Source organism: Corvus brachyrhynchos, unplaced genomic scaffold (assembly GCF_000691975.1).
Source record: "Corvus brachyrhynchos isolate BGI_N302 unplaced genomic scaffold, ASM69197v1 scaffold97, whole genome shotgun sequence".
Taxonomy (NCBI): domain Eukaryota; kingdom Metazoa; phylum Chordata; class Aves; order Passeriformes; family Corvidae; genus Corvus; species Corvus brachyrhynchos.
Genome location: NW_008239758.1, coordinates 4349377 through 4373420, shown reverse-complemented (window position 1 = coordinate 4373420; position 24044 = coordinate 4349377). Strand labels below are relative to the sequence as shown.

At 40.3% G+C, this 24044-nt stretch overlaps 2 protein-coding genes across 5 annotated transcripts in view; both read right to left on the bottom strand.

Moving 5' to 3' along the window:
* STARD5 (StAR related lipid transfer domain containing 5) overlaps positions 1–10283 on the bottom strand; it is a 15656-nt gene extending 5373 nt beyond the window's left edge. The window contains exon 1 of the mRNA XM_017742660.1: positions 10278–10283. The gene's annotated coding sequence lies outside the window, so the exon portion shown is untranslated. The remainder of the gene's footprint in view (positions 1–10277) is intronic.
* Positions 754–23726, bottom strand: TMC3 (transmembrane channel like 3). Of its 4 annotated transcripts, XM_017742656.1 has the most exons (22): positions 21722–23725; positions 20277–20420; positions 18924–18999; positions 16222–16303; positions 15703–15809; positions 14712–14810; positions 14477–14619; positions 12867–13014; positions 11549–11592; positions 11258–11405; positions 10380–10489; positions 10179–10257; positions 9434–9661; positions 7743–7871; positions 7021–7088; positions 6649–6777; positions 5715–5825; positions 5208–5333; positions 3771–3849; positions 3535–3577; positions 2647–2944; positions 754–1918 (listed from the first exon to the last, which is right to left on the bottom strand). In XM_017742656.1, exons 1-22 carry the CDS (start codon positions 21829–21831, stop codon positions 1078–1080), a joined length of 3342 nt encoding a protein of 1113 aa, XP_017598145.1. In that variant the 5' UTR covers positions 21832–23725; the 3' UTR covers positions 754–1077. The 4 variants fall into 4 exon arrangements, with proteins under 4 accessions (XP_017598145.1, XP_017598146.1, XP_017598147.1 ...); XM_017742657.1 differs by lacking the exon at positions 11549–11592 and having other exon boundaries at positions 11304–11405; positions 21722–23726; XM_017742658.1 differs by lacking the exon at positions 20277–20420 and having other exon boundaries at positions 21722–23722.
* Between the last annotated feature and the right edge of the window lie 318 nt (positions 23727–24044).

The following is a 24044-nucleotide window of genomic DNA, read 5'->3' as shown; positions in this document are numbered from 1 at the left end:
CTGCTTCCTTAGGGCTGGGGCTGTATGTGGGAACGTGTGTGGGATGGGAGGCGGAGCGCTGCTTCCTTAGGGTTGGGGCTGTATGTGGGAACGTGTGTGGGATGGGAGGCGGAGCACTGCTTCCTTAGGGCTGGGGCTGTATGTGGGAACGTGTGTGGGATGGGAGGCGGAGCGCTGCTTCCTTAGGGCTGGGGCTGTATGTGGGAACGTGTGTGGGATGGGAGGCGGAGCGCTGCTTCCTTAGGGCTGGGGCCGCCCCGCCGTCGTCGTTGGCGTAATCGCAATCCCAATGGCACGGAGAGAAAGAAGCGAAAAAGCAACCAACCAGACTTGAGTGTCTGAAGGAAGTGCAAAATTGCAGTGGTGTGTGAAAAACGGGATAGGATTTAGAAATTACGAGTAATGAAGTGAGTCTCTTAACGGCCATGTATAGAAAGTTCGCCACTGAGAAATTTACCAGCCTGGTCTAAGGCTCACCAGAAAATTAATAGAGGATCTAGGATTTAATCGAGAAGTCTGACTCAGGTTGCTACAATCAAATAACTCCACTGGCCGTGTGATACACTCTAAAGAAACTCGCTATTCTCTCTAATTAACCTTTTTTCCTGATTCGTTTGGGCCACAGTATAGTCAAACAAGGCACATCAAGATGTACTCTAAGTAGCACATGCATTTGCAGGAAGCTGATTCTCTGCTGAACTTATTTAGGAAGCATCTTCAGCTCTGGCTGTGTCAAATAAAAAGAGTCTCATCTGATGTATTTGTGTACGGGTTTAATTGAAGTGCCCCGGCTACATGGCTTTTGATTTTCCAGTAGGCAGAGATTTTAGGTTTTGACAGCATAACAGTAAGGAATAAATTGGAATAACCTGCTTTTCTCAAATTTGCGGCATAACAGTTGTGATATTAAAGCAAGGTACAACAAACAGTAAAACACTAGGCTTTTCCCACCTAGAGTGGCTGCATACACTGTTGCTACAAAAACTACGTTGCAGTTATTCTGACAGACCTCAAACAGCAAGTAAAGTACAACTGCATCTACACCTGCTCAAAACACAACGAGGCTGGGGCACTTTCTCAGACATTTGAGCACACCAGTTCACTAGGCTCAGACACACTTAGATCAACACTGTTTCTTGTTTTCTTTTTGGCGAGTTTTGTCCCAGCTTTTGGATACTTGTCCTTGCTATGAATGACCTGGATGTACTGATCATTGCTGCTGTTCTGCGGATCACTGCTGGATTCAATGGAAATGGAATCAGACTCTGTTAGAGATTGCTCCAGCTTTTGCTTTGATTTTGGTTTCACACGTGGCTCAGGATAGTTCAGGTGCACTTTCCTGTAAGCATATGGAGGCCTGTCCAGATCCATCTCAAAACCATCATCCCAGGATTTGTAATGCACTCTGGCTAGATCTTTGCTCATTAGAATGTGGCCATCAGCATGTTCCCCAATGTAAAACCGGGGTGCTGGGCGAAGGTCAGACAGTGAGCGAGGGCGATGGGATCTGCTCATGAATTCTCTCTCAAGTTCTTCTTCGTCCTCCTCATCTTCACTGGGATGGGGGGAATACATCTGGTGTGGTGTTCGAACCACATATCTTCTGATGTGGTGTGGGTACAACTCAATAATGTCTCCCGATTCCTCCTTTCTGAGATGCCTTTGGAGTCGGGAGGTGGAACGGAGTGATTTTTTGCGGGACTCGTTTTCATTGACCAGAAAATACCTGGTAGCATATGGTCTACATCCCAAAAAAACAGGAGGCCCTGCCCCAAGGGCATCTGAATTTACCTGCCGAATGGCTTTTCTGAAGAGAGGGTCAGAATGAACATCTTCAGTGTGCTTTTTGAAAGTCACTGGTGTGTAGGGCTTTGTTTTGCACAGCTCACTTGCACTCCTGTGAACAACACTTGGGTATCTTTAGGAAGAAAGAAAAAGAGAGGAAATATTGATACACACACTTATCAATTAATGGAATTGAAAGATATAAAAAAATTCACTGCTCTGGAAGTCAAACACTAGGTTTAAAGAGTGGAGATCATCATATCTCCACTGTTCCACATTTTTAGAACCATTTTGAGAAACATACCGTAGAAATTAGGAGATATATTTGTTCTTCTCTAGGAAAAGGTAACACAATTGTCCTCTCAAGTTTCATTCCCTTTCTGTTTTCTTATTGTTCTGGGAATTGTTCTTTATCCACTTGGAAAATAAGCCCAACAGATAGCTTAAAGCACCCATCTACTGCTATCCAAAATTTGTTGTCCTGCAACTAAACCTGCACAGACATTCTGCAGAGAGTTCCTTCACTCCGTGTTTGTTTTGTTCATGGAGATGGTATCCTGCACAAACTCTTTTAGTTATGTGCCTGAGGGCAAGTGTAGTATTTACCTTTGCTTGAGCTGTGTGTAAACTTCATCAGCTACCTCATTTCAAAAGGTTTATAATCCCATCTCGGTTAAGGGAGAGTTAAGGAGGTGGTGTCACCAGCAGTATCAATGGTACCCATGAATTAATCTGCTTTTAAAAAATTCTTCTGCTGTCTTACAGCTCCGGACAGTCTGAATACACTGCTGTTTTGTAAAGGAGAAGGTTTGGCATGGAGCTGCTGGAATAAGTGTCATTTTATAACCAAAGCAGTCTTACCTGTTTGTGATATGATCATTCCTTGGTTTCTGTACACTTGACATGGAGGGAGCTGGTGTTAAAGAGGTCGAAGTTGTGGGAGTTGCGTTGGCAGGTCTTGCAACATCAGTTGATGGCACAGATTGGGGCACAGACTGGGAAATGGTTTGTATTCTGGTGCCTTTGCTCACGGGAGATTCAAAGTTCAAGACGCTGCCATTCTTTCGGGGTGTTGAGGACCGAACAGAAGACTCCTGGCTGATAATATCAGTTTCTTGCTCTGGTCTCTTGTCATTAGCATCCAGATTTTGGATTCTGGCTAGAAAAAAATTACAGGAACTATCAAAGTCTCTAAATTTAGAAACTTCTGTATAAATGTAGTGGCTCAAATTCCCCCTTCAGTCAGGGATCCAAGGCCAACAGAACCCCCTGTGTTCAGAAAAGAGAAACTGGTGTCACACTGGGAGACTTGGTGACAAAGGGGTGGATCTTCATACTGCAGTACGTGGCAGATGGAGTACTGGGGACACAGAAAAAACACTGGATTTTGCCCTGTAGGATTCCAAAATGGGCAAAAAGACATTTTTTCTTCTGCCTACAAGCCTCTGAATTGCATGCAAGTTCTGAGATGATTTGAATCCCCAAAGGTTCTCAGGTTCTGCCCTATTGGTGATGAAAGCAGGAAAATACCCCATGCAAAGATTCCAGGTGAATTCAGGTTTAAACCGCGCCCCATGTCTTTCAGTGTTGCCAAGATTAAGGCAAACTGAGCTCAGAAACCACCTCAAGGGAGGATTCTACAGTAAATACAGTTTTAAAATTGTACTTCCCTATATTTATGAGAAATCCAAATGTGTTCATATCCAAATGCTTTATTAATAGTGGCATTTCTAAAGGTCACCAACTTACCTACTGCCATCTGAACCACCTTTTTCTTATCTTCAGTTCTTTCCTAAAATACATGCAGAAGGGTGAGAATCCGTAAATTATTATGGATTAGAGAGTACATCCCCTGCTGTGTAAGGATGAAAAATACAGGATTTGTTTTACATTGTGAAACACTATAAGTGACTTCAGAGATTTAATTAGCCTCTTTACTGAAGAGACACCAAATTATATGTAAAAGTGCTTTGCACCATACTTACTGTTTGTATCTTCATTCTCAGTTGATTGTTGGTGAATTTTAATGATCTTGCAATACTTTGCAGGTAGTAGATTAGCATGCTAGAAGAGCAAGGGGTGATATGAGTCACTTCAGACATTCTTGACAGTTTCTTTTTGAGGGTTTATAGGTCAAAATGATGTGCAAGTTCAGCTGCTGCTTTGTAGCATTTCCTTGTACTGTAATCATGGATTACAGCCTTCTTTCAAGCAAACATACATGAAAGAAAGAAATGACACTGAAAACAGATTTAGCAGCAGTTCTAATTTTACCTGTGTTTTTTGCAGGTCTTTTCATTGTGCATGTAACCTGGGATGCATTTCTAGTTGGTTGGTTTGTTTGGTTTTTTTTAATTCTGGGCACTTCATTTTGACAGATATTGTCTTGTTTGTTTTTTTTTTTTTCCCAGTCCAAGGTTACAGAACAGAGACACCAGAGTTGCAGCTGAGTTTGCACAACCATACCAGCGCAATTTTGTTGGCTGGCTGAAATAACACCTTGTTTACCCTGGCACAGCTGAGATCAGATCCTGGCGGATTATGGCCTGACCTAATGGATTGCACTGGCTTTCAGACAAAGTCTTATAGCTAGACTTCATACCACAAACAATTACATATGTGCTTAGCCATCAGTTTGAAGCAGTCAATAGGAATACTTAAATTTACAAATATTACATGGCTGGGACCTTAGAGGAAAAAGTTACAGATAAAAGTGTTGCTTTGGTCTTTCTGATTTGACTGAAAAGCCACCGGTGGGACAAACTCTGCCTTTGTCTGCAGTTTACAGAGGAAAAAAATGGTACAAAGGTACATGCAAAACAAAATAGAACATTTCATAGAAGCAAAGTGAATTTCAGACAGCTCAAAGTTAATATTATTTCCCAACTGTGAACAATTATTTATAACCCAAGTAAGAAAAGACTTCCACTGGAGAGTCTGCAGCAGGTTATATTACATTAACACTTAAGAGCAGACCGTCATAATTGATTTATCTTGTCAGAAATCAGGATGACTGAGTAGCTTCTTTAAATGACAAACCAAGCCCTGTTCACTGTCACAAACGGAACTAATGTCCATGAAGAAATGGAAAATTTATTTCTGAGGAACTCTTTAGAGGAAAAATGGTTCTTAAACTTCCTGGAGCCATCAGCACTGCAAGCCTTGACACAGTACAGTGAACTTGCTCTAACAAAGCATCCCAGAATGAGAAATTCCTTTTGACAGTCATTTTAACATACTTTCATTCCTGTCTGATCCATATACCACATATTCAGTGGGGAGTTGGAACTGTTTTTTTAGTTATGCTTAATGAAACTGCAACAATGCAGTGTTTGTTCCTCAGTATCTACATTTGACTCTCCAGAGATAAGGCCAGATTAATACACTCAATTTAACCTGCCTACAAAAACCAAAGTACTTACAATAACAGTAGTAGTGCAGGGAGGACAACCACAGGACTGCTGATGTAAGTAAGCACTGTGTTGAACCACGTGGGAAAATCATTCTGAATCGTTTCAGAAACAATATCATATATTTTTTCTTGACCACTGTAGGAGGTATGGGAGGGAAAAATGTAAAATTAAGTTGTAAGGAATCCTGACTACATTTTGTTGCACTGAATAAAAAACAAGCTTGGAGAGTGCTTGAATTGAGACACAAGGCAGTGATGTTTGGGAGATTGCTCAGTGGCACATTGCATTATGTACATATAAACTAACTAAGTTATGTATATAAAGCAAATCAACTCAGAATGTTGACATATCCACCTTATTAAACCATAAACTGTAAAATATTGCTAGCAGAAAAGCATTGTCCTATCAACTTTTTTAAAATTTACATCTGTAATTTGTGTATTATGGAACATGGTAAGTTTATTGTAAGGGGGGGAATAAAATCTTTGCAATTTTCATTAGTCCAGTGTACCTTACCTGAAGGGGCCACAGCTGGAGGATGGCTTGTATCGGGCAATAGCAAAAATTGTTGGTAACATGCACAGGAACAACATAAACAGCAACATGGCCAAGTAGAAATTATTGGATCTGCAAGAAGGTGTAACATGTTTCAGATTACACTAATCAGAGAGAAAACCAGAGGCAACATAAAAGGGGCAAGTCTGAATCTACCTATCCAGTTCAACATCAACATGTCTGAAAGATTAAAATCATTCTGCTATAATTAGAAAGTCTGAACTGAGCTGGTTTGAACAGACTCTTAATGAGCAAAATTCTATTTTCATGGCTTTCCAGATACTACTGCTGCAGCCAGAGAACTGGTTACTGCACGCTTTGACAAAAGCTGCCCTTACTGCCCAGTTGTGTTGGGGGGGGAAAAAGAACAGTGGCAGAAGTCAATTAATCTTAAAAAAAAATATGTTAGTAATAACTATTAAGAATTAACGATGCTCTAAATTATTTGCATTTTGAATAAACAATTAAGATATTCATCATGATGAAAGAAAAATGAGGAAATCTTTGTGCAATGCAACAGACAAAAGCAGATACTGCATGGCTTTTAAAGAGAGAAACGTCAAGAAATAGGACTTGTACTAGTTAACACATGTAGTTATTGTGCTCTGTTAGATTTGTATGGAAATAAAGCATTTATGTTAGGCCATAATAGCTCTCTGGGAATATTCCCTGACATATTTTTTAGTTCTTGCACATCTTCAACTACCCTGCTTCACAAACCTTCCAGTTTCTCAGTAATTATGGTTTTTTTCCACAGACCTTTGCTATCAGTGTTAGTGTGTCATTTGATTGTCAACTTTTAGAGCTAAAAATCTCCTGTCATTTTCTTCATGTGCACAAAAGACATTTCCTGCATTTGATTTATTCCTTATCTTTCATTCTCATTTTGACTCACCGAGATGCTCTGAAAACCTGCTGATGTGGTACATTGCACGTCAGCACAGCCCAGCTCCTCAGGTACATGAGTCCAATCAACTTCAGTACATTGAATGCTGGTAAGCACGGTGAAAAGAAAGCTCCCATCCTGGGAAAATCGTGTCATGTCAGTGCTCAGTGTAGCCAGAAGCCATTTTGATAGCAATAGAATACACTAAAAAAGCCCCCAAACCCCATGCCAGGTAAACAACCACTCACTATTAACAGATGATCTCTTAATATAAAGAACTACACTGCCAATATCCTACTTCAATAGGTTTTGTTTAAATCATCAGATTGACCTAGCAATCAGCCCACAAAGGACAATAAAAATCACATAAGGACTACATACCAGATCATTCCTTGGTTGTAGACCAGATGCAATACATTCTCTGCAATTTTGAATTCTCCATATTCTGGCTACAAGAAACACAGTGTAAGATGAATACCTTTGTCTTAATCTTGTTTTCAGATCATTTATTAGAAGCATTTGACTGAATCAGTTTGCAGACAGCACATAGCCTGAAGCACCCAGATCGAACACCAACTTCTGGCAGGCAGTGGGAACACAGCAAAACCTACTCTGCAGCCAGAGATTAAATGAACTAATTCCTCTCTAGATTACTTCACATCTTTAAGGACAAAGAAAAGCCCTCAGCCTTTCATGCCAACAGCTTCTTGCTAACCAGGTATTAACCACTGTAGTTTTCTTAAAGGGCTGTGTGCTGTTGGTTGCTGTTTCTTGGACCACTATCTATGTTAGGTAAAGATGTTACAGCTGCAGAAAAGAGGATGTGGGGAACAACTACGTGCCCCCTGTGTCACCTTAGACTGTGGGAACAGCTCTATGATCTCATTTTGTGAAAACCAAAAATTTTTGCACCAGAGCCACACAAATAGGCTTGAGAAAAATAGTAAATCTCAACATTTATCTCAGTGTGAGCTGGGCCTTTATGGATGTGTACTACCAAGAAATTATTCATCTGTGGAAAGTCTTCAAGGACATTTAGTACTGAGGGAAGGAGCCTACCCATCTTCAACATCTTAGCTTGATAAAATAAGGACTGTACTTACAAACTTGCTTTCTAGATCCCAGCACCAGCAATCACTCAAGTACCGGACACACAGTCCACGGAAAAAATCAATTAGCAGGATGCTTGCGACTGTGAAAATCATGTCGATAATTGAAAGCTTTAGCATCTCCTGAAATACACATTGTTCACACATACTGAGTCATTCTGAAAGCAAATGGACTGCATATGGCTCTTTTGCATTTTTACTTGTATTTTTGGTTCAAGTTTGTATTCTGATAAAATATGAATTGAATGTATAAATAACTTCCTTTTGAGCTTTTCCTGTTTGACTTTTCCCTTACTTGTCTTTGTTCTGTTAAAGAGAATAAATATAATCAAGCTTCCAGAGTGCCTTTTATTGCTTGCAGCAATAAAATTCTGGCCATTATGGTATCAAACTTTCTTTTTAATGTTCTAAAAATGTATCTAGCTAAACTGAAATAGGTTGGCTTTTTCTATTGCATCCAATCTTTTATTAAGCTGACTCTTGTGATACATATTTGCAAAGTGCTTCACAATGAAAAAAATCTTATTATTCAAACACCCCACAACCCAATGGCATAGGATTATCAAACCATAAAAGACAGTTGTTTAGTGCTTACGAAAGAATGGGGTTATCCTATATTTAATTGAGCTTTAAAAATATACAATTAAATAGGAAAAAATCAGTTCCATACATGTCTTGGCAATTCTGGGGAAAAAAGCAAACATTCAACCCCCCCTATTTTCTATGAGGCTGTGCAAAAGGGAGAGGGATATACAAGAATAGAAGTCAGGCTAGGAGGGGTCTTTTGCTCCCAACGATCAAACAAGACCTTTAATATTCCTCACTCTGGAACAAGAAGCTCAGCAAGTCAGAAGCACACTTAACATCTTTAGTCCAGTGGCTTAGACATGAGTGTGACACTGACAGAGACCAAAGTCTCAAATGGATCACTGACATCTTTTGCATTTTTGTGGTTAAAATTTCTCTCTCAATGTATTAGTGCTCCTGGAAGTCACAAGTCATGTACCCTTCACATGTAGGGAAGCAAAAGGTCTCATATTAAATCTGCAGATTTTCTGCACCCCAGCTGTGGGAACATGGCACTGCCATCCAACTGTCCTCATTCCTGCCAACTGATGGTATTTCGAAACCTTGTGTTGTTGTTCTCTCTCCCTCTGAAAAAGTGAAGAGCACTTGATTCTCTAGAGATTTATTATGGCAGAATGTATAGAGACTTCAGATATTGTACAAAAGACCAAGAGCACAATCTCATGCTTGTTTCAGGTCTGCATCTCCATCTCTTCAGGCAGCAGTCTGAATCTGCACAGAGTGCATGGTGCTGCTTATATGTCTTTATGGTCTTGTTTCTCTGTAGCGGTTAGAAGGATGTACCCTGTTAAAATAGGATCTGTATCACAGATCTGTACAGATCTGCCTGTGCAGAGCTGAAGACAGACACCAAAGCCTGGCAAAAGAACATTTGAACAACACTGAATATGCCGTAGATACTGAACAAAACCCAAAGCTTGTATCTGTGACCGTACCACTTTGCACAGTCTTTACTCTTCCTACACCATCCTTAGCTAAATTCTGGAATTTATAGAAAAAAAAATTCTAAAATTAAACACAGTACAACATAATTTTAATTTTTTGTCAAATGTGGATTAAGTGGACTAAGTTGATGACATAATGAAACAATTACATACTTGACCAACATACGTCTCCCAGCACTGATCCTGTGGGTTCTGGGTGTTAAAGGAAATTGTTTGGTTAACCAGTGAGTCAGAGACCGTCAGGCCTTGGGTGCGATGCTCTTCCGATGTGACAAAGCCGTTTCTCTTCACTTGTACATTAGGAATGGTTAAATTGTCATCCTTGGAAAGAGTTGCTAAGGAGGTGGTAGAATTACTTGCATTGTTGTTCACATCAGAGTCCTGAAATAATAAATGTCCCAAAAGCTACTTTTTAACTGCACATGGGTGCTGATGTCTGTACGTTCTACAGCGCACACACACACACACACACACACACACACACATTTCTTCATATGTTTTCAAGCAGCAGTTAGGCAACTGTTAAACAGCTGTCAATGGACAGAGTCAGATGGAACACCAAAGGGCAGGACTTAAAGCTGATTTAGGCAGGTGGAAATATTTGACCTAGAGTGATGACTTTTTTTTTAATAGTTTAGCAATGCACAGAAATCTATTTATCTTGTTACATCAGCAATCAAATGAATCCAGTTGTCCTAAAAGACTAATTTTAAAACCCCTATAAGTAGCTGTAAATGAACATTGTTATCCAAACTTAACTCTACAATCCTATCAAACTGTAATATTTTAATCAATTTCAAATAAATTTTCATCTGACTTCATATATTTTACAATATACATAATTCTGTCTATGAAGTCTACTAGCTTTACACATCAGAAAACATCAAGTTAAACTTACAGTGACACTCATACTGTCCACTTTATCCAGGAGAGCAATGATTAAACTGTAGAGGTTTCCCAGGTATAGGACAAGAACCCTGAAAAGAGAATAAAATACAGGTTACCAGCATTTGGCTGCATTAAAACACGCAACCAGAACACACCTCTCCTATTCCTCCCTCTCTCCCCACATATTTTCTACACTGCACAATGCCCATACCTGGCAAGCTGGAAGCGAAGAGTGGTCCTTGGATGATACATCTCCAGAGCTGCCACAAGTTCAAAAGCAGAGGGTGCAATCATTGTGATCAGTGACACAACTACGCTTACCTATGGAACAGAAACGTGGCATTTTTGTACCATTTGATGAAGATCTTCTGTGGAATCTTGGGTGCTGATTGAAATACTGCTGAGGCACGTGCTTTGGTGATTGCTTTCCTTGGAGGAGATGCTTTAAAAAGTTATTATTGACATTAGTAATAACAGTAGTTATGATCCAGAATTATAGATCTGGAATATCACTCGTGAGTCTTTACTCCAGATATTGTAGCTTCAAAGTTCTACTTTATTAATTGAAATTAAAACTTCACATGGAGAAAATACTAAGCTAGCATGTTCCTCTGAAATGGGTGAGTGGCTTCTCCATACCTATCCACTTCCTACTCTCACTCATTCCTCTGAATGAAAATATTTGCAGAACATTCGATATCCCCTGATACTGAATCAATCACTGTTATCAAGGTCAATTCCTTTCTAGTCTGTTGGCCAGTGTTTGCTCAGCTCAGTCCTGGGTGTAAAAGTAGATTTGTAAGTGATGGGAGAGATTAAACTTTGTCCTCACAAAATAGGGACCTGCTAGAACTGCACTCTGTGTGAAATGAGCATCTGCAACCCCCTCTGCCCAGCTCAGCTGCACTAACACCTGGCTGCAGAGCTGAGGGAGCAAGCGTGCCAAGGCAGATCCAGGTCTGCCCACTCACTCCTCATTTCTCCTGGCTCATCCCTTGCTATTTACACCTCTGTGCACAATATTTGCTACAGAAAGCCCCCAGACAGCAATCCTCCTTCTAACACAGAGGTGGCATAAAGACAGTGTACCTCATTTTTTTCCCAAAGAGTCAATTCCTTTTTGGTGCGCTCTAACCTTTGGGATCGATCCACGACAAAGTAGATGATGTAAATACTTCCAGCAAGGGAGAGAAGCACGAGGATGTTTGCAATAATTCTTAAGCTTATGGTCACTGCCCTAGGAAAAAAAGAAAGATGCAACCAATACAGCAGGTTGGGGGTCATTTCTAACATGGTTTAGAAGTACAGGACAAGCAGATTAGCACTGATATCTGCATCAAAACAGTGCTTTGAAAAGTATCTCGTATCTTATATACATACAAGTTCTTGCTTTTCTTCTTTTCCTGCTCTTCCAATATAGCTTCCTTGAAAGAAACACAGCATTACCATTTTAATAATGTTCAGCAAAAATAATGCTCGTATCTTTCACAGAAATTAAAATACACTAACAAAAAACCATCACATCCTGGAGGTGCAAGCAGATAAATACCACTGCCCTCATTGATTTGTAACACTGATATGTGATATTAAAAAGTGATGGAGATTTCTGAGGAACAAATACACAGTAAGCAGATACTCGTGCACTTTCAGTCATGCATGTTCCAGGAGGTATAACCAGAGGGTTACACTTCCAGATGTTTTGGCAGGATGCTCCTTTAAAATCTGGGTGCCAGTTATATAATACAGTACTGTCAGAAATTATCCTCAGTCATTGAAATAACTAAATATCATAGCTTATTAATTTACCCTTGGCACAATTTGAAGTAATTTTTGTTCAATGACAATACACCAAATTTGAGAAATAAATTACTTTTGATGAAACCACATATGCTCTTAAATTCTAAATGCACAACTTCTGTATTTTTAGCAGTTTTTCTTACACTGAGAGACCTGTACGATGCCCCTCATTTGTTACAGAGAGATTAAATAAACCAAAGAATTATAGAATATCTCAAGTTGGAAAGGACCCATAAAGACCATTGAGTCCAAATCCCTGCTGCTCAGAGGAATACTTAGAACTAAACAATTTGACTAAAAGCATCATCCAGATGCTCCTTGAACTCTGACAGACTTGGTGCCATGACCACTTCCGTGGGGAGCCTGATTAATAGCTGATAAAATAAAGAAGAAAGAACGATAAATTGTGTGCAGGAAGTTATAAACCAGAGAGAGATATAAAACTTATTGTCATGTAAAAAAGCATCTTGTCAAATATGAGCTGTTCTGCTTCTCCACATGGATTCCCTGAGGCATAAAACACTTCCTTTGCATAAAAACAATTATACATTCTATAAATTTGTTTATTTTCCTGCCAAATCAATTGTTAACACACATTTGATTCCAACACTCAGTGAAATTTCGTCACAAGCAAATTTGTTTCTAGTTATCTAACTTCTTGTCACACATACAGGGGCATTAAATAAAACTCTCCCAAGGAAGGACACAATGGCCTTGCCAGGACAGAACGTCAGCAAATATGATGTGCTTGCAATACCACACAGATGTGATACCAGCCCTGCCCTAGGCAAATAGATCTGTAAATAAATACCAAAACCCAAGAGGATGAGAGGAAAGACTTACATGGCTTACAGATTAACAAGTAAATCAACTTGAAATAATTTGAAGGTCAGTTGCTCACCCTGATGCTGTTGACTATGGCAGCAGCTTTGCTCTCTGCAGCCTCAGGGTTCCCTATCAAATAGTCCCAAGCACAGAACAGTCTCCAGCAGAAAGTGTAATTTTCATCAGAGGCACTTGCTAAACTCATTCTTGAGTTCTTTGCCATTCTGTGGAAAAGTAACAGATATTTAACTGCTCCAGTGTGTGAAGATGGTAATGAGGGAAGTCACTGGTTTGGTTTATGGTTTTCAGATGTTTACACATTTAGAGCTACCAAAGGTTTGCAGAAGTTAGTATCACTCTTGGCAGCCTTCTGAAGAGCATAAAACAGGGTGACGTGCAGCTCATGAACTTCACGTTACATCTAGTAAGAAATGACTCACTGTGGAAGAGCATTTCAATATTTACAGTCTTTATAACTGACAAATAAAGCAAATAAATCTCACTAGAACTGTGGACTTACACCTATTTCAGTTTTACAACCTCTAGGTAGGATCCAGCTGGAAGATTCCGTCACTGAGATCACTGTTACAGGAATTAAATCTAGTTTGGCATATAACTAGTGATTATGCACAAAATCTGTTTGTTTGCTGTATTGTTTTCACCCTCAAAATATATGTTATAGCCAAATAGAAACCTAGTGCCGTTTTACAGACCTTGGGAAAAAGAAAGAAAACCCCTCCTACTCATGTCAGGTAGGCAAGGTGGCAGAATATTGCAAAGCATAGGAAATGAAATGAAGATTAATAGCTTATGAAAGAAAGGGCCTCTAAAAGGGCAATGCTAAAGGGGAGCTGTACACAGCTGAGCAAAGAGTCACTGAGCTAAGTCAGGAGAAGAGCTAATCATATCCAGAAACTGCAGATGCATAGATCAGTGTCACATATACCAGAGACCCTTGGCACAAACTAGCAGGTAGAATAAAAATAAATGAAAAGGAAAGGTTTGACCTCAAAACTGAGAGCTATTACAGACAGCACTGAAAATGTCCCTGGACTGTGCCAGATAAATAGGTATCCAGAAGGGAAGAGAAAGCAAATCAGGAGAGGAGAGAGTGACCTTGCCCCTTCTCCAAGCATTGCACATCCCTGGATTTATGGTCAGCACTGGCAGTCTTGCTCTCTCTAAGTAACTCCTACTCCTGGCCCTTCTACAGTGAAGAAGTTAAGCTTACATTCCAGTGGGATGACACATACCCCCTAAAGCAATGCAAATGATATCACACCTAGGATGGAATTTTTATATTTGTATTTCAATAGAGGGGAATAATAATAATGCTGAAAGCACTACACTTCAAATATAAATTTCTGTCATAGCAATATTTATAACACAAAAGAGGAGAAGAGAAAGGACTTCCACGGGTGTCAGGCCTTAAACTGCACGAACACAAAGTGCACAGATCATCATCTGTGCTGGCCTCCTTTTATAGGCTGGGAAATGGAACAGAGAGTGACAATGATAACAAGATAAAGGGCAATCTAGAGTTGAACTCAGTCTACCTCTCTGATACTAGCAGAGTTGAGCATGTTAATAGAACGAAACAGAATGAACACAGAGAGGTGGAGTAAATACCATTGCTGACTGCCTGAACACACAAGTTTATGAACAGCAGTAAATGGGAGGTCTTACTTTTTTAGAAGAATGATGAAGCTGTAAGCAAACACAGCCATTCCAACAAGGAAGTAGGCAAGAGGCAGCCGGTATCCAGCTTTCCCAATCTTCCTGTCACGACCGTAATAGCCATAAAACAGAACAGAGTACTGGAGGTAGCCCTGCAAAGACCAGAACCTGACAGTAAGAGCAGTAACCAACAATTACAAGAGAACAGTGACAACAAAATAATAAGGAGTGGTTTGAGTCTTGCCCCTAGTGACCAGATGGTGTCCAGGTCTTGAGCGGATGCGATGTGCTCCTTGGGAATGGTCTTGCTGACCGTGCTGCCGAACGGTGCTCCGGCCAGGAGCTGCAGGAGAGAGAGGAGGTCTCAGAAGATGGGCAAGAGAGAGAAGGTTTCAGGAGCTGCACGAGCCCATCTGAGCCAGGGCTGCAGAGTGGAACCCATCAAGAGCAGCCCACAGGGGTGGTACTCTCAGGGTAGCAAGTACTGTGTCAGCACTGCGCCAGCTTTAAAAGTCATGCTTTTAACGTGAGCATTTTTAAATTAAATGGGGCAGTGTTTGATCTCAAAATGATATTTCAGGATTAAATTTGCTTTTCATTAAAAATTAAAAAATGAAAGTGAATACCTTTTTTTTTTTTCCAGTTTACCTTTTATTTGTTTGAGCGGTATTTACTTTTTTACTTCGCGCAGTGAGAATAAAATCAGGTATTCCCATGTTTTCTGATAACATTATTAAAGCACAGGGTAGGTGAGGCAAAATAATGGTTATGAATAATTTAACAAAGTTTAAAAATTGCCTTACTTGCATGCAAGAACTAAACAAAATTGTGGCTATTCAGAACTTCTAGGAAATGCTTTCTAATGGACAATAATCCAGAGTCTGGAGAGGGATGCTCTTTTTTTCTCCCTGTAAATGACACTAACAGGACTTGAATGTACTCAACGCCCACTACATCTTTTAAGAATGGGTTCTCTATTCTAGTAATCAGATAAAAACATATTCTCTAAAAGCATTAGTACCATGTTGACAAAATACCATCTCTAAAACTAATAGCAAAAATCTGCTACCCTTCGGCAGAGAAAAACCTCTTAATAGGGGAATTTGTTTTAAATAATTCATTTTACGTTGTACGTTTCAAGCTGATTCATGATCTTAAGTGTGGTGTTGGTTCCATTCAGAAAGGAAAGTGCAACAGTAAGCGTTTCTCTGTGAGTATTAACAATGAGTTCTTACCTCTGGTAGGACCACAAATGCTCCCGTCATTATGGTGAGGACAATATTGATTCCAAACAGCCATCTCAGGAAGATGAAGTAAGAGGCAACTCCAGACCCAAAATGACCTTAAACAACAAAGAACCAGTTACCTGACCTTCACAGTGTATAAAAGCTCGTGTCATTTATCTGGGAAGTGTTATTTGAATAACAGGCCAAAAGAAAAACCTCTCTTAGGCAGGGCATTCAGCAAACAAAGGAATTGTTTTGTTTTCAGAATCCCAGTGGGACAAATTTCACTTTTTCAAAATTTGCCCCCTCCCCACCCCCAACTAAGAGCATCAATGAGAACTGTTGCATTTCTAAGGTACCTGGAAAGGAAGAAAAAGCTAAGTTTTAAATAAAGAATTCCCTGCTGAAAATTTGCATTTAACTCCCTCCCAAATATTATTTAATGCAGTACATTAAAAAAATACAGCATAAGACTCGGCATTTTAGCGAGTGTTCTACTATCCAATACCATTAAATCTTTATACTTACTCTCGATTTTCTTTATTCTCATTTCCCAAGGAATAAAGATTACCACAAAATTATATGCAAGTCGAATAAACTTCCTCCAAAGCTGAGAAAAAAGCAGAGAAATGAGAAACATGACACTTCTCCACATGAAAAATAAATATTAAAAATGAAGTGCTGAGTAATTTGCTCATGTCTTATCTTTTATCACAAAAATTGCTACAAACATTGATGACTAAGGTCTTATTAAGAGCATAATGCCTCAGAGGAAATTCTCTTAGAGGAAAAAGAATCTTTTGTATTCAACAGCAGCAAATTCAACTGCTATATTCTCAACTCTATGTATTTCAGCCGACACCTGCAGAAATCCTGTGGTTGTATTTTGTAGAGTCTTTATTCGACCTCCGTTTTTGGCATGGTCAGAGGATCTTCCTGCACACACTGAGGTGTGCATGAACATGTGGGAGAAGAAATAAAATCCACCTGTGCAAAAGTGAGTGCAGTTTTTGAGTTGTTGAGTTAGAGCCATAACTTCGAAGTATCAACAGGAAAAAAAAAGTTGTATTCCGGGCATTATAAAGTATTTTTAGTATAGCTAGATATTAAAATCCCCCCTGTATTTTAGGCATTTTTAATAGCAGTGTCAATATTATATCATGTAATCTGACCTCCTAAAATTAAAGAGGAGTAAAAAACATTTTAATTACTGAAAATATAATCAATCTCTTTGGCCAAAGTTAATTAATATTTATGGTGATAATTTTTTGGTAATATTTATGGTATTTAATTGCATGAATGGAAAGTATTTTAATTAAACAAAGAAATTGTAGATGCTGGGAACTGCATGGGGACTTCAACTTTCAGTTGAAAACAGGGTTCACAGGGATGAGAAACGACTCAAGCAGCTTGTGCCAGCTGCACTACAGATTTATAAAAAATACCAATGCATCCACAGTGAAGTAATATTTGCTAAAATTATAATTTGATAGCTATCATCTCTTTTCCTCCCTACTGCGAAGCTGAATAGATAATTTATACTCTTTGAATCCACAATATGGGCATCTGGCTTTAAAAGGGAAAAAAACCCAACAAACAACTACAAAGCAAGTGTAAAATAATTGAATTGAAAAAAGAAAATTGCTTTCAGCGTCAAGATAGTGAAAGTGTATTTTAACTTCAATTTTCATAAATAATAGCATGAGTGGATTGTCCAATCATGAGCAGTATATATTTTGCAAATTAAAAAAACTTATGTAAATACACGTACACTCAGCAGCTGCATTTTGTTCTTAGCACATGTTCAGCTCCTGAGTTCTTAATTTTGATGATGTAGTGCTTGTTTTTCTGTGCTACAATTTTTGTCTCCTTGGTCACCATGCTATTTCCTAAGAAAATATGTGGAAAAAAAAATCTTCTAGTTAAAAAAAACACAGACAAAAAAAGCCCCACACCAAAAAAAGGCAGCTCATTCTGTTGCTGAATTTAGCCCTAATGTAAAGGCTATACTCACTAATCTGTGCTAGGATAAAAGAATACAAATCCCCTACATGTAATGAGCAGTACTAATTAACTGCTGAATTACATCCCTGTGCTGAATGTCTTCAAGCAAATACAATAGAGGCAATTAGATTAGACACAAACTTTTATTTACTGTGAACTCTAAGATGAAGGCTTCTGGTTTTGTATAAGAAGAATGGTATGAACAAGTACCGAGCCCAATCTCTGATTTACTGACATTCTGATTTAGCACTTCTCTTTCTAGCTAAAGTCCTAGTTCCACTCATATCAAAAAAATAGGGGTTTTTTTAAAGTTATTTTAAAATTTTATTTTAAAATAAACTACTTTATTTTAACAGCATTTTTTACTTCCACTTCATTTGCCAGCCATGCAAAAGCAGAACAAGGAAAACTTACTCTTTCTGCATTGGAAAGTGTACGTTGCTTCTGGGGGCCAACATCACAGAGCAGCAGATACCTATTCTCTTGTTCATGTGAATAAAATGCATGGTGTTCTATCTGTTGGTACAGCCCTGTCTTTTTAATTCAGATAAATTAGTAATTAAAAGTCTACTTGTTATGATGACAGAAATATTCTCGACTGCTTGGATGACTAAAGAACTCTTCTCTTGGTTGCTTATTAAGTACAATTTCCTGCATATTATAAATTTCCAGAAACTCAGCCCAGAGTCTATTTTCAGTGGTGTAAATAGATTTGCTAAGATTTGATTCAAATTCTCTGAGTATTATGCAATCGAAAACCCTTCTTTAATAATGTATTTCCCATAAGCTATTGTGGGATTGTCTTCCAAACTAAAAACCAGACAGATTTTTCATACTAAGCTATTGAACTGTGGCCCCAGTTTGTTGAAAAAGCCCTTCAGAGAATATTGCATCGTGTTGTTGTTATCCCATTCACATCACCCCCTCCAGCAGGCATCAATATTTGTAGGCTGTCTGAAAAGAAAGCTTATACTGCATTAACAGAAGGATATTCATCCCTCAGCACATGAAATGCATCTGCAAAAATGTAATTAATAAAATTACAATGATAAAAAAAGAAGAAGGAAAAATAAAAGAAGCTTTGAGCTGCTTTTTCCTCTCTCTACAGAGTTCCTGAGCTGGAGGATCAGGACTGCATAGCAAACACACACTTCTCTGAATCAGAACTGCAAGTGGCTATTTGTAGGAACAAGAAATTTAAGATATTTAAGACAAAGCAGCCGTACCTCTGCCCCAGCAGCCTGGTAACCTCTTGTTCTCGTGAGCCTCCCTTCGTACTTCAGCACGATCTCCTTCGCCTGCCTGCACAAGAGGGTGGAGGTTCAGTCTCTACATTGATCCTGTGGCCTCTTATCCTGCACAAGCAGCAACTACCAAATTCTCTGAAATACAGCCATGGGCTGTCTCACCATCAGCGCTTAATTCAGGCAATGCTTTTTTCTCTGACTATTGATCTTTTTGCTGGTGCTTTAAAACTACTCAGAATTTTGTCGGAGACAACTCAGCATTCAAGAGTTTGACTGCAGGGGTAGTTTTCTGTTCCTCTAATTTATTTCTCTGTCCTTTTGTTTCAAAGTCTTTCTTTTAAAATAGTAGAACCCAAATGAGCAAAATGACAAGATCCCCTTTACAGCCTGGTAATCTGCTGTGGATACTGACACCTTTCCTGGGGTAGCTCTCTTGTGAGATGGAAAGAGGTGCATGTTCATCTGGTCATACACAGTCTTTGACCTCAGCAGAAGGTGATGGGGACCACCAAGATCTGCTTAACAGGAAAGCAGCAAGTCACAGACTCTGCCTAAGAGAAAAAAATCTCTCTTTGCTTCCCACATTACACGAGGGCTCTGCTGCTGGTAGGGATTTCTCATGGCTTTATTGCCATCTGAGAACCGTCCAGGGTTTTGAGAGAAAATGCCAGATGAAAAGGGAAAAAACCCCCAAGTCTCAAACAGGTCATGAGGTGAAAACCTGACACAGTTTAGACAGGTGGCCCAAAGATTAATCACATTTCATTGTCAATTTGGAATTATAATAATTGAAATCCTAAGATGTGGAACATTTTATTACTACACTGACCCTACTTTTAAAGCTACAATTGTCCAGTATTTACTGCATTTACAATATGTTGCCTTAAGATATGACCAGCTTCTGTTTGTATACCATGCAATTACCTTAAAAAGGCAGACTGGTTCTCCTTTTTGGGACACAGTGAAACAGTTTAACTTAAAAAGAAATTATGGAGCATTACCAACAGCCTTTCCTTAGACCACTGAATAGCTGGAACACTCTTTTAATAGTTAATAGCCAAAGCATGATTTCTTGCTCTCTTTTGTGCTGTGACTCTCTAAAGGGAGCCACAGGCATGCACCAGAAACAACTTCACTTACAGACTGTCCACCCGGAGGCTGCTGCCTTCAGCCAGCTCTCAGATCTTCCCAGAGCATCCTCATGGCACACTTTCCTAGCAGCTCTTAACCATTCCTGTGCACAAACCCTTCCAGCTTACACTGAAAAACTGCTGAGGCTGGAAGCACTGTCACAGTCAGTGAGCCTGAAAACCTCTGTGCAGGCACCTTTACCTGAGCGCCCTCAGCTTCTGCCTCATCGGCCACGGCCGGCAGCGGATATTGGACATAATCTCCTTCTGGTACTGGATGTTCTGAAAGATCTGCTCTGGGTCATGGCTCTCAGCCTTCTCTTCACCAACATCATCATCTGAGTTGCTGGCAGCCCAGCACACGCCCCACGAGAGGAAAAAGAGGACAGGTTATTCCCGTGAGGCTTCCCAGCAAAGTGTTGATTTGCACAGGATCCAACCTATTAGAGCATTGTAACGACAGGGATCTAGGGAACTCACATGACCTTATTGTTTTAAAGTTGATTAATAATTTGGGTGATTTCCCCACCCCCAGGACATGCCTCTTTCCCCCCCCACCACTTGCTGGTCAGTCATAAATTATCCCCACTCCCGACCACAAATCCCAGTCTTTCCTCTCCAAGCATTTCCAGCCATTCAGCTTGTACATCATGCTAGCAAGACTCTGTGTATTTTTCTGGAACAAAGTGCTGTCTAAACATTTCCAGCAAGAGCATGTAACATTCATTTATTAATCATATCTATTATTTTGATTTTAATAACGATAAAATATTTCCTTGTGACAACAGGGGGAGCAGGGGATTCAGTCGTGGTCACCATCTAATCCTATTCCCTGCTGACAGGGACAGGGGTGTGGGACCTCACATACCAAGAATTACTTGTCCCTGTAAAAAGATTCATGTGCCTTTATGCAGATTTCTGTGGATGATTATTAAATCATCTTTTCTGATGCTGTCACCACATTTGCTAAGCTACAGCTCTTTCAATTCCCTGTTGGTCTATGAAACAGCAGCAATAGTCATTTTTGCAGAGGCTTAGGTCTAAAAACCTGTGGTGACTGTTTCTTCCTGAATGACATCAAGGGATCTAAAGTACTGCAGCAGCCACCAGCCAGGAAGTTTCTCAGTTGTATTGCTATGTGCTTGTTGGGAAAGTTCCCTGCCATTTAGCTGAAAAAGCAGCCTTTAAATCACTTAGAAATAAACCATAACCTAAACCATGCCGTGGAATAGTATTTGAGAGACATACTTCATCAGACCACTAATCCACTGGTCTGCAGTCCTGTCCCTTCAGTCACAGGGGACATTCAAGGGAAATTTATAATTACACAGGAAAAGAATAAGAGAATTCTTACCATGCTATACCCTGAACTCATTGGAGTTACTTTGCTTTATGTACAATGTTATGTTTCGGTATGGAATGTGACTTTGGCAGAACAAAAAAACCTAAAGAGGTTTGAAATGTATCTTAAAATACAGAGAAGGATTTTTCTCACGCCCGTTTCCATGCTACCACACTGTTACTCGAAACACACTACCTTTTCCCGTCTCTGACACGCACTCTGTCTGAAGGAAAGTGAAAAGACAAGATCCCACTGCTGTGCTAGATAAAGCAGACTCGCCCTTCAGGAGAAAGGAGCTCCCTTACCTGTGGGGTGGCTCCTGGTAGGTGTAGATGCCAGTTTGACGCTTCACCGTGCGCTGCTTCTTGCACGCCTTGGCAGCTCTGAGCGCCGGGGAGCCGGGCGCTGCTGCCATGGTGGCAGGTGGGACTCTGCCGTGCTGGGAGGCAGCTTGGAGCTCTCTGGTCAGCCGTCTCAGCAGCAGCCAAATGTTATTAAGCAGAGAGCAGCGAGTGCTGCGAGCCCCGCGGAGCAGAGGATCATTGCCTGGTGCTCCAGCCTGGAGAAACTGCTGCTGCCTGGCAGTGCCTTAAAGCCGCAGCACACGGCAGCCCCACCACGGCCCCTCGAAGCCCAGATCAAGGGGGAAAGCAGAGCTCAGAGGTGGCCCAGCTGCAACCCTTAATTCACAGCCAAATTCCCCTAGTTGTGCATGAGGGACATCCCTCCGAGCACCGTCCCAGTGCACCACGCTGGCCCGCTCTGGGTGGTGTTTCCTACTCATGCTCTGTTGATGTTTCTGCTTCCTGTGCTTGAGAGAAGGTTCTTGCTTAGGAACAGCAAGGTGGTTTGCATTTTGGCCTTTACTAGCAGAGAAACCTGAATGTCATTCTCCCACAGGGCTTCCAATTTTCATGGTGGAGAGTCCCCTGACACCCTTTCTATGGTCAGCACCACCACCTCTGCCAGCATCTCTGTGATACTGGGCTTGGTTGCCAGGATAGAATAGACTGCTCCAGGTTCTGCTGGGGGGAGGGAAGAGAATTGTCAGTGCTTTTCTCCATCATAGAGGTTACAGATATTCTGGTCCCATTATTAAAACACAGCAAAATAGACCAAAAATGCTTGATATTAATAGCTCCTGTGGCCATAATTTGATGCTCAGAAAGTGGGACTGAAAGGAAGAGTTTGCAGAGAGTTTTCACTTGTTCCTAACTTGGTATTTTCTCTCCTTAAGAGCTCTAAACACAGTGCAGCAAGGATTTTGATTGCATAAATCAGTGATCTGTTGTAGTTAACTTTTGTTTGCAGCGCCCAACAAAAAGAACATTAAGTCCTCTCTTCTAGATTTCCTGTAGAGAATAGCACAGACTGCTTTTTCCCTCTGTCCTGAATTAATCTGAAATATTGCCACTTGGTGAGAAGTTCTACTTTTTTGCTGTCTATTGTCCTAGACTTATTTAGTTAAATAACTAAAGGGCTAAGTAGTCACGAGCCTTACCTTTTGTTACAGTATTGAAAGAGTATGTCTATTTGGTGTAATTCACTTCGTCTCTGAGATGACAAGGACCAGATAAACATGATTCTGCATTTCCAAAATGTATCTCACAATAAAGCCCAGAGTTCTCTTGGTGGGTCTGGTTTGAAGCTCCCCCAGAAATCTGGGAGTTCCATTAGCACAAAGCAGAAGAGCCCCAAAATTGTAAAGAAATGCCCCTATTCAGAGTTCAGCTGTATTCTGCACCACAGAATGTGTCATATGCATGACTGCTAAAGTCTGCTAAAACCCAGTTACTGCGTGGGGCTTTTTCTGTGAACTGAACTCTCTAGTCCCAACTTCACTCTGAGCATCTCTTGCACTCACCTCCCTTAACCACAATAGAGACTAAAGCCTCTGCACTCCAATTTCCAGATTACCACGGATGGACCACAAAAAAGTTCACTTTTTCTGTACTGTGTTTTATTATTCTTCATTTGAAGTCAGCAAAACAGAGGCTGTTGGAGCTTTGACATCTCAGTCTTTCTGTCCCATTCCTAAACCCACAAACCTCTGAATGGCTTTCCTATTTGTCTTCCAGTTCATCCTACTACCCTCTCTCTTCGTCAGACCACTCATTAAGTGAAAGCAAACAGCCAAAAGGAATAGGTATCAGCCCAGAAGCACATCTCCATTAAAAGTCTTATCACCTCTTCCCAGCTGGAAAAACAAAAGAACTATTCTGAATGCAGGGAACGCCCTTTAAAGCTTCGATGCTCAGAGTACTGCAAACCCACCCACATCACCACTTTTTTTGACATGCCACAAGATACATTTTCAATTATATAATTTAAAAGCAGGAATATGTTACTTCAAATGTAGTTCCTTGGCTGTCATTATTGTCCTTTGCATCTCAGCCAGGGGCACAGCACTGGGGCCAGGTTCTGCTGCCTTAGTTCATGAGAGTAAGTGCCCCTCTAGTCAGGCCAGTCTACCACAGTCCATTAACTCCTTGCTTATTCCAGTTATGTGCCCAAACGTTAATCTCATGTTGCAGATAAACACTCACCAAGGAAACCCCCAGAAGGCAGGTTTTGACACAATAACATCCTGAATTCCCCAGAGGACATAAGCTAGATCTCCAAAAACTG